Source organism: Thamnophis elegans, chromosome 2, assembly GCF_009769535.1.
Source record: "Thamnophis elegans isolate rThaEle1 chromosome 2, rThaEle1.pri, whole genome shotgun sequence".
NCBI classification, from domain to species: domain Eukaryota; kingdom Metazoa; phylum Chordata; class Lepidosauria; order Squamata; family Colubridae; genus Thamnophis; species Thamnophis elegans.
The window spans coordinates 128838611-128855835 of record NC_045542.1 but is presented as its reverse complement, the minus strand read 5'-3'; the positions used below and the strand labels follow the sequence as shown (position 1 = coordinate 128855835).

General features: G+C 34.9%; 1 protein-coding gene across 1 annotated transcript in view; it reads left to right on the top strand.

Moving 5' to 3' along the window:
- Nucleotides 1–12448: 12448 nt before the first annotated feature.
- The window catches only part of CHL1 (cell adhesion molecule L1 like), an 88892-nt gene continuing 84115 nt past the window's right edge, over nucleotides 12449–17225 (top strand). The window contains exon 1 of the mRNA XM_032210596.1: nucleotides 12449–12539. Coding sequence (XP_032066487.1) covers nucleotides 12449–12539 — 91 coding nt within the window. The remainder of the gene's footprint in view (nucleotides 12540–17225) is intronic.

Sequence of the window (17225 nt, the reverse complement as noted above, 5' to 3'; positions counted from 1 at the left end):
TCTATCTATCTATCTATCTATCTATCTATCTATCTATCTATCTATCTATCTATCTATCTACCTACCTACCTACCTACCTACCTACCTACCTACCTACCTACCTACCTATCTATCTATCTATCTATCTATCTATCTATCTATCTATCTATCTATCTATCATCTCACTCATCCTTTATTGCATTGAGGATATTTACTTGGTGACATGTGCCTATAAATTGAACCATTTCTGTTAACTCATGCTCAGAATTAATTTTCAGTTTAATGTACTATGGATTTAGTTCCCTTGAAAATTTGGATTACTCCTGAAATAAAACAATGATCTGATAAATGCTAATATTATCTTACATGATGTAGTATTGGAATCATCAATTTAAAAAATGTATTTCCACTCCATTTAGATCTCAGAAAAATTACACCATTATCACTTTTAGATGAATTTACATGAAAAAAAAATTCAATATCATCCATCATACACATGAAACATTGGTTTATAAGGCATTGCTATGTTTTTCAGCTTAAACATACAGATAATAAATAAAATGTGCATTCAGCATCTGATCAGATGATCAGTGATAGCATCTCTCTTCAGTGAAATTACATTTCCGAGGAAAAAAGATTGAAGACTGAAATCTATAAAAATATAATGTAGTTCAACGTTCACTATAAGTACCAATTAAATCAAATCTTTATTTGCTTCAATTGGGCAAGTTTTTATTACATGCTTATTCCTGTCCTGTGATATTTGATTGGCAGCCATTTCCAATTCCAGTTTTGCATTCCATTTCTTCTATTATACCAAAATTCAGAAGGTTTAACTCCTGGGTAAATTTGTCTGAAGTTGGTTTGAGTTTTAATAACATTAATGAAAAGAAGGATCACCTTTCATCATGTTATATTTCATATTTCTAACATTACTAATACTTGGTGTGTATTCTTCTTGCACATTGTGATGCAGTAAAGATTCTGAAGTTCTGCAGCTTTTCCAGGAAGCATCTAATGTGCTGACCTAGAAACAGGAAAATGTGAATTCTAGTCCCCCCTTAGGCATGAAGTGGATGGATGGTGGACTTTGGACAGACACTCTCTCTCAGTCCAACCCACCTTGCAGGATTGTTGTTCTGGGGAAAATAGACGGGAAAATTGTAAAGGCAGGGGGGGAAATCTAAAAAATACATAAATAATAAATAAATAATAGCCACAGTTTCTCAAGGCAAACCCACCCCTCTACAGTATTTTAAAGTTAATATTAGTTTGTGATCTATATTTCTTTGACTACACTATTGGCTGGAAGGGCATCCAGACAGTAAATATTCAGCTCAATCCAGTTGTCCTGACTCTACCCTGAATTAAGAGATTGCAGGGTGCTAAAAAGGGGGAGATTTTATTTATTTATTTATTTATTTATTTATTTATTTATTTATTTATTTATTTATTTATTTATTTATTTATTTATTTATTTATTTATTTGCATTCAGAGAAAGATAAGGGACTTATAAAATACATTAAAAGACAAAAAAGAAGCAGTAGTAATTATTTGCATCTGTCCTCACTGCAGAATATGTATGACATATGCTCATATATGAAGTGAAACCATAACAATGGAGTTAAAAAAAACCTCTAAATGTTTCAAAATACTGTAAACAAAGGTGTTACCCATCTGAACATTTTTAAGTATTCAGATGTGAGATGATTCATTTTCTATTAAAATAGAAATAGAAAGGTACTCATTAAAACCTATGTCCAAAGTGACATAGGTACTGTTTAATTAAATTACTTGCAAGGATATGGAAATTATCTGCTTCACTTTGCTGAGTTAGCTTTATGAAAAAAAATTGGATAGCCATGAACCACTTATAGACAATAATAGAGGTAGATGGACATTTTTTTAATACTTAGGTCCTGCTTGTAAACTACACAAAGGCATGCATTTGGCCATTATAGGATCAGAATGCTGGATTAGAAGGTTTCTTTGGTTTGATTCAGTGTGACTTTTCCTAAATCTGGGGGTAGAGATCTATATATAACATAGTTGACAGTCCTGGATAAAAAAAAAACAGGTTTGAAATAAAATTTTAAACAATATAATGAGCCCTGATATAATTGCTTAAAATTTCATACAGGAAACCCATTATTATTGTGCATTCTTTTGGACTTGATCATTTTATGCATATGGATTATATAGTAAAATATAAATAGATCATACAGTAGTAATTTCTGAAGACTTGAATTTCAAAGAGTTGACTGGATTAATAGGGCTCAGAATTAAACCAGAAAGATTTATAAAATGTAAGTTCAAGCCTACAAGGTCATTATTTTTTCCTTTTTTTACAGATAATTATCTTATAAATATTCATATTTTCCTTTAACTACTTGAAAAATAAGCATAGTTAGGTTGAATTTCTACTCAAATAAGTTAACTCGTAGCAGTTTCCTTTTCCATGAAATAATGACTATGTATCAAGTACAAACAGACAGATATGTGTGTATTGTACCTGTATATATAGAGAGAAACCTGCTTTTTATAGTTTACAGTATTAACTGAAGAAAGTTACTGAATTAACCAATTAAAGAATGAGTAAGCTTTCAATATGCTGTTCTATACACACTTCTTTTTAAACTGAAAATCTACATAGTATAGAATGTTTTTAATATTGTATCTGCCTTTTCCTTTTGTTGTTGCTGTTATTGAGACATTCCAATAGCTTTTTGTAGACAGCATGCTAAATAAGTAGCATGTCAAAGTTAATAGCTGAAAAGCTAAAAACTGACATTAGTGACAATTATATATCTTATTTTCTGGGTCAGTTAACAATATTCCAAAACAAGCAAATATGCCTTGAGAAATAGCCTTTTGAAATGTCCTTTCATAGGACAGCTGTTTTGCATCAAATTAGAGGCAGAATGGTAAACTGTCACATTCTTTGACAACAGAACAATGGCTTCAGAGAAAATAGCAATCTTTTTAATATGCATTTTTTTAAGAAACAAAAAGCACAATTTAAAAGTCGTAATAGAACAACATTTTAGATCTGCTGTAGAAAGCTTAAAATGTATACTGGAAAGAAATGGGGATAGACAATCAATTCTGCATATGAATATGCGACAAATGTGAACTTCTGTTTCTATCCATGTTATACTGTAATTGAGAAAGTAGTTATCAATGTTGAACTGATGGATAAAAAGAATACTTAATTGTGAATGATACGAAATAATTCTAGACTGAAGTGAAATTTTGGTAAAACAGTTTCTATCACTTGTCTTGGGTTAGGAATTGCCGTGTTCATATTATTAAGATATGTTTGAATTCTCAAATATACATAATTTAAACAATTTAATATGATAGCAAAATTACAAATGCCGCTGAGAAACTCCAGTCGAGTAAAACCTAATTACATCTTGTACTACGAAATTAATATTTTCCCCACTGATGACAGTATCAAAAAGAGCTATATCCCAGGCCTATGATTTACTGATCTTAATTATTATAGTAAGAAATAAAAGTACCCATTATATTGCACTCAAATCTATTTCAGCACCTGATCTCCAATTTTGTTGATCATGAGAGGTAAGTTAGATGAGTTATTTTTAGATGGGACATCTGGCTTCTCGGTAGGTTTGGCAGTCAGGCTAAATATCAGAGTATTTAGGGACCTGAAATCAGGGTGAGTGTACCTAAACAGCCACCACATGTTGAGTTCAGAACATCTTAAATTGCTCCCCATGGTGGCTGCCTCTATACTGCAAGCTGTTCCTAAGCAATAGTTACACTATCAGAGATGGAAAAAGTAGAGGGAGAGAAGGCTTTTACAGTGCTGTAGAGAAAATTGTACAAGCCACTTTATGAGCCATGTTGTCTTAATGACCTGAACACACAGGAGAAGATACTCTCAGTAAATCTTGTAGTAGCTTCTCCACAGCATCTGTTTCATGTTCACAACACCATCTTGTTATTTGAATATTGCCCTGATCTAAAACTGGTCAAATGGCATAATATATTTTATTATTTAAAGACCCTATGAGATTGGAAAATAAGAACACATCAAGTTTAACCTAGAACTAAGGAGAAATTTCCTGACAGAGCAATTAACCAGTAGAACAACTTGTCTCCAGAAGCTGTGAATGCTCCAACACTGGATATTTTTAAGAAGATGTTGGATAACCATTTGTCTGAAGTGGTATAGGGTTTCCTGCCTAAGCAGGGAGTTGGATTAGAAGACCTCCAAGTTCCCTTCCAACTCTGTTATTCTATTCTTTTCTTTTCTTTTCTATTCCCTAGTTTATTATCTTCATATGAGCAAAAACATTTGCAGAAGAAAATGTTTCTTATCAGTTTAGGCTCCCTACAGAGTTTGAATTTTTCAGGATTATAAATCTGGCAATGGGCCTTCATTAACACAACAGGTTCATCTTATAGTTTATTCTGTAGCAAGTCTGAGAACAGATCCATACTTTCTATCGTGCATAATTTGAAATAGGTGATATTATCCTTTTCTATTTCTCAGCTATTGCAAATGACCTCTGTTTTCTGGATTTCACTCAGAACTGCTGCATCCTGGCCTATTTTAATCACTTCAGAGTAACTTTGTCTCCAATATTTTTCTTCATTCTAATTCCATCCCCAGCTTTGATTGGCTACAATGCCCAACATGGCCATTTCCCTGGTGAGCCATTTCATCCTGGTTTGCCAGGGAGCTATGTGTTCTGCTTGTTGGCAGTTGCTTTAAAAATCACCACCATCATCTACATCCAGAAAATCCAATGATGACCTGTGAAGTCAATGAATTATCCTTCAACCTAGATTCTCCATTCATCCCTTATATCATTCAATGGATATCCTTTCAATTTCTCCTCAGGTGAAATTATAATAAAATGCAGAATTCTAATAGGCCAATAAACCTATTCTAGACCAGGACACCAGAAGTGGTATTCAGCAGGTTCTGACCAGTTCTGGAGAACCGATAGTGGAAAGTTTGAGTAGTCGGAGAACTGGTAAACACCACCTCTGACTGGCCCCATCCTCATCTATTCTCTGCCTTCCAAGTCCCAGCTGATTGGGAGGAAATGGGGATTTTGCAGTATCCTTTCCCTGGAGTGGGTAGGAAATGGAGATTTTACAGTATCTTCCCCTGCCACATCCACCAAGCCATGCCCACCACGCCCACAGAACTGATAGTATTTTTTTTAAACCCACCACTGCGATACTACTTAAATAACAAGATGGGTTTCTGAACATGAAACACCTGCTATGAAAAAGATAGCACATGACATTTTCTCTGTTTTCTTACCCCCTGCCCACAGTACTAGAAACCCTCACTCCCCTTTATTTTATTTTTTAAAACTTAGTTACATTGTAATATAGCATCATTACTATAAAGTTTTCCATGGAGCGACAGAGAAACATAGAAACATAAAAAAGAAAAAGAAAAACCAGTGCCCTATCGCTTTGATTAGTATATCGCCAGAGCTTCTCTATGGTTCACCGACAAAAGGGCGAAAGACAAAAGCGCGCCCGATTAAACTGTGGTGACAAAACCGTGAGTTCTAAAGCACACCGATGAATGAGTACTGAAGCGCGGCGACAACAGCGCAGTGACAGAAACCCACTGTAAACCTAACCCTAACCCTAACTCTAAACCTAACCGTAACCCTAAATCTAACCCTAACCCTAACCCTAAAGCTAAACCTAACCTATCCCTAACCCTAACCCTAAACCGAACCCTTAAATTAAATCGCGCTTCTGTCAGTGCGCTGTTGTCACCGCGTTGATGACCTTGCGTTGATGACGTTGCAGTTTTAGTGCCGCGGGTTTGTCGGCGCGCTTTTGTTGTGTGCGCATTTGTCAGGTCACGCTTCTCTATAGAGGGAAAGGTTAAATAAAGAATAGAACATAGTTGTAATTGCATTGAAATAAATAATGAGGGAACAATATTTGAAGGCATTCATGTGTGAGAATATTGATAAAGAAAAAGAAAATCAAAATGAGAAGGAGAAAGAAAAGGCAGGAATTGAAGACTAGTCCATAAAGGAGCCTGCGGGCCAATGAGGTGAGCCTTTCATGCATGGATAGGAAGGCAAGAAGAAGGGGAGTGACCAATCAGGTCTTTGATGGTTATGATTTGAATCAGGCATTGGCCTGGTGTAGCCCAATACAGTTGTGAAATCACTGCAATTTAAACTGCAATTTCTGAAGTTAGCTTACACAATTTACGAAAAGCAGCTTCTACAACCCTGAAAAAATGTTCTGCAAACTACTTTTTGTCATGGCCATTGTACCACCTGGATGTGTCAATGTAGATATCAAGAAGACTTTAACTTTTAAAAATAAGTTTCTTTTTAATCTCCTATTCTGCAACAAGCATTTTCTTTGCATTTTTCTTAACACAGCCTCTTCCATTTTTTCATTCTAATTAAGTTTTTTGCCCCATAATTCTAATTAGAATCAATCTGTAAACTTCTGTCACATTTTTAACATAATTATTTTCATTTGTTGCGAGGAATTTCCATATATTTTTCCATATGTTCATTTTCTATTTATTTTATTGCAGGATTTATCTAGTACTCTTTCATACTGAATGTATTCTTCCTCTTTTTCTATTTTCTATTCTACTTTCACCTTCTTTTAGTTCACTTCTTTTCTTCTTTTTGTGTTAAGAATAAAATGTATTCTTAACACTACTTAAAATGGCCTAACCCACACTTTCATTAACTTTATTTATGTATTCTTTATAGTTCTCTTAATATTTTATCCTAAACTTTTTTTACATGAAGCTCACATTTAGCTATTCCGTTATCACCATTGTTCCATTTATCGGATTAATAGGTGCCCCCAACTTTTCAATCAGATATACTGTACATAGTAAGCCAATATCTTACATTATAAAATCCTAAAGTAAGTCTAATTAGATAACAATAAGACAATAGAAAATTTATTATAATGTAGACTATTAAACCATCCAACAGTAGAACATTGTTTCTTTAAAATATTTACTTTTGGTTTCTATAAACCAATTCTTGGCACATGGGGTTATCTTACATTCTTTTTTTAAAAAAAATGTATGGTACATTTTTCTTCATTTTATATCACAATTTCAATTTTGCAACAGCAATATACTGATTGTACCAGCACTTTCTAAAATATACATAATGTTATATATCCTATATTACGTCCATTTTTCTCTTCTTCATACAATATTCAACATAGGAAAAAAAGAAAAAAGGAACTTGATATTATACAACATACTTATATCTATTGTTTCCATAATTCTAACATAGTGTTCTATACATTTATCATTCTATATATTTTAATTTACACTTTTGTATATTTGGGTAGTGATATTGCTTACAATACAATAATAGATGCAAAGATTAGACAACGAATGATGAAAAATGATTAACAAAGCAGAAATAAATACAGGCATGGGGTTATCTTACATTCTTTGAATAGGCAGGAGAAAATAAGTATAATTAAGATCTAGTGTTATTCCCATGGTTGTGATAAATGGTGGCTTGGACTTTGCCAATAGATGCAATATTCACTGTAAATTATGAAGCATTATTTCTGCTTTCAAATTCAACTGATTGCAAAACTCTATTACTTCTTGATTGGACAGAAGGCAAAGATCTGGACAGAATGAAAACCCAGCATCTACAGTAGACAAATATAGGAGGGACTATAAAGGAACAGAGAAGCACATATCCCAGCAAATTTTGAGAAAATGACAAATGATCTTAGTAGCCCTAAAAGAAACATTTTCCAAGCAAATGTAAGATTATTTAAGGGACATTTCCACTGTGTGCATGTATTTTATATGGACCAACTTTCTAAAAATGTAATTAAATGTAATTTAAAATTTATTACTCTTTCCGCTCCAGACTGTTACAAAATTATTACCCAGCTTTCAGCTGACAATTTTAACTATCAGTAAAAGTGAACATTCTCCCTTTCCTCCCTTGCTTCTATCAAGAATGAAGGCCCTCCTGCTGTCATACCATGTTGCTGCTGTTAAATCACTCTGTTACATGACCTACTACATTGACCCCTGATGTCAGTCCCGTAACTACTTACTTTCCACTATTCATTCTTACCTTGGAAGAAAGTGCAGGGAAATCATTTCTGTGAACCACTAACAGGTTAACATTTTCTTTGATCTTGTATAGTTCTAACATTCGGCATAGGTTCTTAGAAATCAAAACAGCATTCAATTGAAGTAAATCTGGTTTGAAAAGGGGTATGTTTACTGTGGTTACAAGAGGCATAAAATGTCTTATATTGCCTTCTGTGAATAGAAATAGAAATAGAAAGGTAGAAACCATTTGATAGAACACTCTCATTTTCAAGTATGATAAATAGTAAGACAATAGTAAGATATTGTTGAACCACATCCCTGAACAATATATTTTGAGTTTAGTTTATCATGGGTTTTCTTTTTTTGTGGGGGGAGGGTAGAGATAGATAGATAGATAGATAGATAGATAGATAGATAGATAGATAGATAGATAGATAGATAGATAGACAGACAGACAGACAGACAGACAGACAGACAGACAGACAGACAGACAGACAGACAGACTGACTGACTGACTGACTGACTGACTGACTGACTGACTGACTGACTGACTGACAGAGGGATTATGAATGAGACTATGAATGATGGTGTTCAAAGCCTTTGACACCATTAGTGAATTGAGTACAATCAGGTATTAAACTCATCTATTTGGGAAAGTATATATAGAAGAAGAGATGGAGGAGGAGAAGAAACAAAAGGAGAAGGAAAGGTTTAGAGATATAGTATTGCTATTTAAGATCTATTTACTAAAATATAGTATTGAATTTTCCATGTGAGCATTATTATTAGTACTACTGTTAGTAGTATTAATGAGCCTTGGTGGCAAAGTGGTTGGAGTGCAGCAGTGCAGGCTACTTCTGCTGACTGCCAGCTGCCGGATGCCTGCAATATGGCAGTTCAAATCCCACCCAGCTCAAGCTTGACTCAGCCTTCCATCCTTCCGAGCTGGGTAAAATGAGGACCCAAATTGTTGGGGGCAATATGCTTACTCTGTAAACAGCTTAGAAAAAGATGTAAAGCACTGTAAAGTGGTATATAAGTCTAAGTGCTATTGTATTACCAGGATCCTATATCTTTTCTCTGAGAATTCAATGTGATTTTCACTTTATACTCCCAAATGATCCGTTAAAACAGAATTAGCGGCCCCAAATTCATCCCCAAGTTTGAAATTTGGGGCTGAATTTGAAACTAGGCTTTCCTAGATCTAGACTTATACATTAACCATTGTAGCGCTATGCTTTATGGATATTAGATATGTATTACCATTTTCAAAAGTTACAGCTGTACTGATATCAAAATATACCACTTTTTTCTTTATTTTTGTATTTTTCATAATTTCTGTTAGTTATAATTCTTAATAAAAGTATTTTTTAAAAAGAAAAAGGTGTCTCAGTTTATATGGGATGTGCAATATAAAATCACATGTGTCAGTATGAATATATCAGCATAGATATTGATAGGAAGAGTAAAAGAAAGAGAGAGAGAGAGACAAATTTCTTGCAAGAAAAAAAATATCAGGCGTGCAGGGATAGCAATAGCTATTTATATAACACTTTACAGTGCTTTACAGCCCTCTCTAAGCAGTTTACGAGTCAGCATATTGCCCCGAACAATTTGGGTTCTCATTTTTACCCACCTTGGAAAACTGGAAGGCTGAATTAACCTTGAGCCTGGTGAGATTTGAACTACCAAATTACAGGTAGTCGGCAGCCCGCAGAAGTAGCTTGCACTACTGCACTCTAACCACTGCGTCACCATGGCTCATGTTAAATTTTCCTTTAGTCTCTTTGTTTAGGTGTCATGGATGCTTTTTTTAATGAGATTTCATGTGAGCAGGAATTGAGTCTGGCAGCAAGTTCTAAATCTTTTTTTGAATGCATTCTTAATATATACATATCTCTATATCCCTAAATGCCTCTTCTGGTACCAAAGTATGATTTTAGGTGAAAAGTGACTTGAATGCTCATTTGGTGTGTTTAGTACTTTTTTGTTACTTAGGATACAGTTTTAATTTATTTATCCTCAATTTACAATCACAATTGTGGCCAGAATTTCCAAAATGAGTTGATGCAGTTGTAAAGCAAGTCATATGACCAGACCCAATGTTACAATCATAGTTATTAAGCAAATCACCTGGTTATTAAGAGAATCCAGGTTCCCGAATTAACATTGTTTGTTGGAACTCAGGCTGGAGAGGTTGTAAATTCTGACCACAGGATGCTGCAAAAGTTTGTAAATTCAAGACAGTTGCCAAATGGCTGAATTGCAATCACATGACTCTGGGGGAGAGTTAGCAATAATCATACGTATGAAGACAGGTCATAAATCACTATTTTGTGAGGTGCTTGTAACTCTAAACCATCATTAAATGAACATACTGTAAGTTGAAGATTACCTCAGGTTTTCTTTCAAAATGTGTAATGATTAGTCAAAATAATGTACTTTCTTTGTTCGATGCTATAAAGTTATGTTACAACAGAAGAAACAGTAATTTAACAGTGTGTGCCTTCTATGCTCTTAACTTCTGGTTGTGTGGGAAGAAACTCTAAAATTCAATGACAGTATAATGAGGATGAAGAAAACAGCAACATATACATCAGTACATGGAAAAATTAGAAAATAAAGGGCAGGATGAGGTAAGGGCAGTGGTGGGCTGCTATGTGGTCATGTGGGTTCAGGGGAAGCCTTAGCTTTGATCTCTGGCTAGGCCCGCCCACCTACCCTTGTGCTAAGCTATCCATTATAACTTACTTTCTGGCTCATTCCCTCCATTCTTGCTGCCCACCTGAGTTTCGTGCTGCCCCTACTTTATTCACCAGAGCTGCCTGAGTTGATTACCTGCTTCTTTGAACTCCATTTCACTCCCAAAGGGGCATGTGTGAGCGAAGCTAGTGCGCATGGACAGGCATTCACAACCAACAAACCACTTGTGAACATAAGTGCAGCCCATCTCTGATAAGGGTAGAGCACCTCAATGAATATGGGTGAGACGGCCCTAACACAACAGTTGCTATGTCAGTTGTTTATGCATGATTCATGAAGGATTACATTAGTGATAGAATATTGCAATAGGCTTTGAGTTTATGGAGATATCAAGGACCACCAAAGCCTACCACATTAGCTTTGAGACTGGGTGACATTTTTAATTTAACACTTCCTAAATCTAATCATTTGTAGATGTAGTTAATTTGGATTGAAATATTGCTTGAATATGCTCCGTCTCCAGGTTAACTTCTATTCATTTTCAGTTTTTATTTAAGAGGAGGCTGGGGAGAGGAGAGCAACCTTGAATATAAATCGCTATCAGAGCCCCTCTGCTTTAATTCCTGTATTGAGTAAACAAATACACCCCCCTCCCAAATCTCCATAATTTCTACCCAGTTATAAACCAATGGCCTGTAACACCCTCTGAATAACTGCTGGTCAGCCAGCTGTTTCTCATTGTCTCTCTGGGGTTTTCTAAGTGTCACTTCCTGGCTGACTGCCTTCGCTCTGTCAGATATAACTGGAAGATAGCTGGCTTTTCTGAAGTACAAATTACAATTCAGAACATTTCTTCTGAGATAAATGGTCACCTGATTTCCATCAGTGTAGCAGCTGGTTGCCAAACTACTAGTTTCCACCTTGGGCAGTGAGCTACGGGCAAAATGATATATAGACTTTTGGTTCTTCATTACATTTTATACCATCCAGCTTCTGTTCTTCCAATGTCTTTTACAATGGCTATAAAAGTAATGGTGTCTTTGTATCAACCTTAAATTATTGACTCTCAGTTTAAGATACCTGTGGTAGACAATATTATCTGTGAATGTGCCTGGGTAGAAAGCACATTTTCTATCCAAAGGTGTTTTATTGTTAATAAAATTCTAAGGTGTGCCTGCTAGAATGTTGGGGGAATAGTAAAATAATTCTAGCTTGTATTACAAAATAAAATAAATGAACTGCCATGATAAATATCTTATTTTTAAAACTGTTTTCACTCTCTATGTCTCTATTAAAAAGAAAACAAATAGAACGTTAGGAGTGTGCCAAATATGTTCATCATTTTTCCCCTTGGATACAAGCAGGAAAGTAATTTGATTTGTTTGGGGTAATTGATTTTGGGTTTTTTCCCCTCTTTTTTTCCTGAATATGAGAACAGGAGGCTAAAAGAATAAATTACGATCTGTATATTGCTGTGATTTATGCTTCTGCTTATAAATATTTCCTATTTCTTCATTTTCTTAACATAATTACAGCTGAACCGTTGCCTTAAGTTTATTTTGGTGACTGTCTCTGCTTCATTTCCAGATTTTGCTGTCTGGGACTGTATTCAGTGTGCAAAACAGGAAGATTGTGAAGCATCTTTCAGTCTCTTTGGACTTCATGTTTACAGAAGAGAGATGGAGATACCATTAGAAACAAAAAGGATTTCTGTGTGCCTGATTCTCTTTGTATTAAATTTGGCAGCAGCTATTGAAATCCCTCTTACTGGTAAGTTATGGCTATTTGCTGACTGTTCCTCTATTGGTGATTAGATTAGATCTTACGAATGTGTTGTTTCCATTTTGAGCTTTTTTTTTCTCTTAGTGTGGTCTTTCAAGAATTTCTGTGTGACAGAATTGCGAGGTTTTTTTTTCTTTCCTTATGATTCATGCAAAAATATCAAAGGTATATATAGCACATAGATAGGTGGCTGAAGTTCTTTAGGAATCAGGCACTAAAGCTGTGATTACCAAATTTAGACAGGAGTTTCACTAGAATTTTTTAGGTATCCAGACATGACAGAAAAACTCAAAGTGAAGATCCAAAATATTGGTGGCAATAAGTAATACCAATTAATGTTTCCTTGAATATTTATCAGTCAGGAGTATTTAATGAAACAATTCTTTTGTTGCTTTGCATATGCTGTATTGTTATTTATCCATTTATAATAGATTTAGCTGCCATTCATGACTGCAGTGGCTTGCAACTATACTTTTCAATAAAAGCAGCTTATGTATCATTTGTCTATGAAGAGAAAAAACTGCAAATAATGGAACAATACAGTTTTTAAAGGATTGATGCAGATATGGGATTGGATTTTCTAAAATAGTAGTGCTTTGTTCCCATTACAGATAAATGATTTTCTTTTTCTTTTCATTTACATCATTCAGCTCACTTTTTCAATTTTATCTTATTAATTACAGAATGTGTAGAAGTTCTAGAGATCTGTTCCATTCCCATCTATTTTTATGTGAAAACCTGCTGTTGCTTGTCATATACTGGATATCTCACAAGTTTCTCTAATGAGAACTTTTGAGGTGATTTTTTTTCTATAGACAGATAATAAAAAAAATAAGTCTTAATACTTCCTCAGCTTTTCCTTCCTTCCTTCCTTCCTTCCTTCCTTCCTTCCTTCCTTCCTTCCTTCCTTCCTTCCTTCCTTCCTTCCTTCCTTCCTTCTATATTCTTAATAATTGCATTTTCATTGTCAACCAAAATAAGATATACTTAAGATCTGTTGTTATATATAGTCAACACTTATTAATACTGTATTTATGCTTATTGTGAAATTGACCCAATCAAAGTATCCCAAATCAAGTAGTCAGTGCTGAAGAATAGAAGTTAAAAGTACCTTAGTAAGAAAAAAGGTGTAAAAATTCTCCTGTGAGCCTCATGATTCTCATTTGGCTGCACTTTTCTCAAGTTCTCCTGAGAGAGAGCCACTCATGTTTTCACTAAGCAGATTAATGTACCTTTATATGTAGGATGCTTTTCCACCCCTCCAATCTCATATCAGCCAATTTTCTGTCTTAGTGTTAAGCATCCCAGGAAACTATTTTGTCTAATTTGACTGTAGACTGCCATTATTAGGCAGAGAGGATGGAATTGTGTATAAAGAAGTATTGTCCCATAGAGAATAGTATTATCAGAAAGTTGAAAGTGAGTATTATACAGAAATCTTTTGCTTTGCAATGAGTAGGATCGCGTCTGAAACACCTTGCCTTGAATTATTAAAGCAGCCATCTCTTTTTTTCACATTTGTGGATCTTCTTGCTGATATGGCTACTTTAATCATTCATGGAGATGTGTTTGTTTAGGATTTGCACTGCTCTAATGACCATGGAAAAACAATTACTTTTCTTGGTGTTAGTTCACAGTAAATGAATTGCCTTTTTCAGAGTTGGTGGTTGAATTCTCTTATAAATTGCAAATTTGGATTCCAGATCACCCATTATTTAGAATCATCTCCTCAAATTACATGCCCTTGCTTTGACCCCATTTTTTCATCTGAATTCTTAATTTCTGTTAATGAAGGTTTTAATGGCTTTAATAAACATGAATCATATTTGGCAATAAACAAGATAGGCAAAGCCTGGTTCCATTGGCGGTGTAGATGAAGAGGTACCATATGGTGCAGCAAGATACTGCATTCTCTTTGATCAGTGGGTTTTCCAGTTCACTAGGTTTAAAGACTTTCTAGCCAGTTCTCTAATATTCATTCCTGTAATTTATAACAAAGTGGTAATTCTATTATGGTCAATTACTCTTCAGGGTACAATTTCCATTTTTATAGTTTGGTTATGTGAAGATTCACAACACTTTAATTTCTTCAGTGTAATAAAAGAATGTAAATCTATGAAATAGATGATTTGCATAGTTGTGAGTCCATCTATTCTGCTTCTGGGGGTGTATGGTTTTAAATAAAAATGCCACTGTTTGGCCATGGTAGGTAGATTCCATGGCGATATACTAAGTTACACCAAGACTTAGATGTAACATCTCCCATTTTAAAAGTGTGCAACTATATCATGTGTATTTTAATTTTTTAAGCAGTTTAATTCCAGTAACAGCTTTATTCTCAGTTTCTCTGAGTTATATTACAAATCCAGTGAAAAGACTGTGTAATTTGTAGAGAGTCTGGAAGGATTTTGATATAATTTGATCTGATTTATACCCATTGTCCAACAGCTTTCATACTTCTGGAAGAATGATCTTTCTTCTTATATATCTTGATAAAATTCTTGTTTTTTTGAAAAATATATTAGTTTAGAAATCTGTATTTAGAGAGGTAGTCTCTCTTAAAATGTTACCTGCACTTAAATAATATTTAAATAAAGTAGGGGGTTTTGGATTCTAAAAATAGATATTCACAAATTTGACCTGAGACATGATGGGAAGGTTTTTTCCCCTTTTACTATGCAAATACATACAATAAGGACTTTATTACAGGGCATGCATGCTAAGTTATGAATCATTTTTGTTTGTATCCAAAAATGCAGGATTGATCTGAGCCACTAGAAGAATAGCTGATTTTTTTCCTCTAGAATTTTAATGTTTATAAAGTTGATAGGATATAATAATGGTCTACACACACACACACACACACACACACACACACACACACACACACCAAAGATAATTTACTGAATGCCCCCCCCCCTCCATAAAGAGCCCTTCATCCAGAGAGAGAAAGAGGGAGAGGAAGTCCCATCCAAAGCATGGTGGCCTTTGGAATTATGATATGGCTGATGTGGGCATTGCAATAATGGGTCCTATGAAATCATGCTATTTAAAAACAATATTGGCTTATTAAAACTCTAACCATATAGATGCTGAGCTGAGCTTGAACTCTGATCTCAGAAAGACTGATATAAGAAAGACCTGATAAGTTCCATAGTAAATGGATACAGCAAGTTCAAATTATAACTTATTTAAAAATCACATTGTAGTATTCAACTTTAAGATTACTGCCATGCATCATACTGTCATGGTATGATGCATACCATGCATCACAGACGCCAGAACTTGCCCTGTGGACAGAAGCATAACTGTTTATCCTGCAAAAGCTGATAAAGGACTCTCCTTCCTATTGTTATTGCTATTGCTAGAATTAGGATTAGGCTATCCAGTATCAAGGAGAATCCTTAGGATGCAAACTTGTTCGTTAAGGGAGAATACACCCCCCCACTCAGAAAAAGGACATCATCTGAGCCTGGAAACGCCTGGAATCAGCAACAACTCTGCCTTTTCCAAATTCCATTTTAGATCATTTTCTCACATCTAGTCCTTTACAATAAGGAGACGTATGCAGAGGCTCTCAAAAAATTGAAGAAAGGAAACATACAAATGATTTTCATCAGTAGAGAGAATGCAGTTAACACCAAAGCTTCCTCCAATTCATGCTTCATGTTCATGTAAAATGACAAAGAGAATACAAACTTTGAGACCCGCCAAGATAATTCATAGGAGACCAAACTTAAGTTTCTTTGTATCAACTTCTGTTAGGCCCAAACACATAAAAATGAAATAACTTAAAAGTCTTTAAGGAAGGATTCAGAGAAACTAGAACATTTTTTTTGCTTTATTGTAGAAGCTACAATATGATAAGTTAAAAATATCAGGCAAAATGGTGGTTGCATTGTACAATAGGGCTATCAGGCTGTAGGCTGCACAAATCTGGATAACCACTAGATAGAAATTTTAGTATCTCTTCACTAAAGTCATTTAGATTTTTGCAATTTTTCCCTAGAAGTACTATTATAAAGACATTTGAGCATATTTCATAATAATAGATGGTTATTGGAAGGAAGTTTAGATATTATTACAAGATTCTCCATGGGTATACTATGTTGTTCTTTCGTTTCTCAAAATTCTGGTGTTCACCAAGAAAACATTTCTGTAGAATGTACAGGTACCAGGTAATGGAAGTTTAGATAAGTGAACAATGTAGATGCTCATTATTCTATTCTATTGGAGTTCAAGATCATAGATATGGTGGCTTCCTGTTGTTTTATTTGATAGCTGAAACTTTGTCAGTTCAGTTGGGCTGAGATAGAGTTACTGGCCTGAAGTTGCCCAGTAAACAATGAATAAGGTGCCTGACCACAAAGATAGATTTTAATTGAGAAAATGTGCTCCCAACCTAGTCTTTCAGATCTACAGCCTCCACTCTGTAATTGAGTTCATTCATCACACTGCTATCTATCCTCTTTTTCTTGTTCTTTTCATCTTTTCTAGCAATATGAATTTCGAAATGATCTAGGTCAGGGGTATCAAACTCAAGGCCCAGGGGCTGGATACGCAGGGCCACCCTGGAAACAGCCCATTTTCGCTGGTAGAGCTTTCAGGCCACCACAGGGACCTCTGACAAAAGTAGAGTATAACTGGCCACCCCCACCCCGCCTCCCAAGAGCA